This window comes from Monopterus albus, unplaced genomic scaffold (assembly GCF_001952655.1).
Source record: "Monopterus albus unplaced genomic scaffold, M_albus_1.0 scaffold172.1, whole genome shotgun sequence".
In the NCBI taxonomy this organism is placed as follows: Eukaryota; Metazoa; Chordata; class Actinopteri; order Synbranchiformes; family Synbranchidae; genus Monopterus; species Monopterus albus.
Window position 1 is genome coordinate 852,604 of NW_018128052.1, and position 874 is coordinate 853,477.

Genomic DNA, 874 nt, shown 5'->3' on the forward strand with positions numbered 1-874 from the left:
ACAGGCGTTTGTGGCCTTTACTAGAAAAACAAGTACAAAGCATTGACAAGTGTCATTCCACCGGGTTAAATACACTCACCCCACATAATAATTACAGAAATATCAAATATCTGATATCTAGACACTCCCTAACATTTTATATCATAATAATACTCTTTTGAAGCCGTTTAAGTTACCCACCATTGTACACCAAAATGAAACGCACTGCAGCTCTGTCGGTGACGTTTTTATTCTAGGCTCTTATGCAATAATATATTTTTGTTGCGTCTTATATGAAATACAGTGACGCAGTCTCGTCTAATTCAGTGTGAATCTACACTTTATAGTAATTCACCACATATCATACATATCAGTCCAACAACACTTGATATCTGTGCAGTCATGCTACAACAGCTTGCCCCAGGCTTTGCTGTGGCTGTGAACGCCGCATCGGGGCAGTGCGGGCCGGGCCGTGAAGGCCACAGCCCTGTTTTATCAGCAGGCTGCTGCGTATGTTGGAGCAGATACCGTATAGAGCCTTTATCTGATCACTAATCCCGCCAGGCAACAGCATCCATTTTCACTCACACCCGACAGGATCCATTGCAGCTTATTACACCGAAATCACGCAACTGGCCGATACATGAAGGTTATTCGGCGGAGCGGCTAACAGCTGACAGCTGACGCTACGAATAGATTACATACACAATCACCAACTCATGTAACTCCGACATACTCACCATGTTGTCTGTAGGTCGCGGGTCTTCGTGTGTGACGGGTTATTGCTGTAAACACTGCCTCTAAGGACTGGCAGTCCCGGTGGTGTGAGCGGTGTGAGAGACGCTGCTGCGGCTGCGACTGCGGATGCAGGTTGTGGTACAGGACAGAGGCTGCA

General features: G+C 46.5%; 1 protein-coding gene across 1 annotated transcript in view; it reads right to left on the reverse strand.

The window, feature by feature from the left end:
• eef2b (eukaryotic translation elongation factor 2b) overlaps positions 1–868 on the reverse strand; it is a 7,647-nt gene extending 6,779 nt beyond the window's left edge. The window contains exon 1 of the mRNA XM_020616202.1: positions 720–868. Within this exon, the coding sequence (XP_020471858.1) occupies positions 720–722 (3 nt within the window). The 5' untranslated portion in view covers positions 723–868. The remainder of the gene's footprint in view (positions 1–719) is intronic.
• Positions 869–874: the final 6 nt, after the last annotated feature.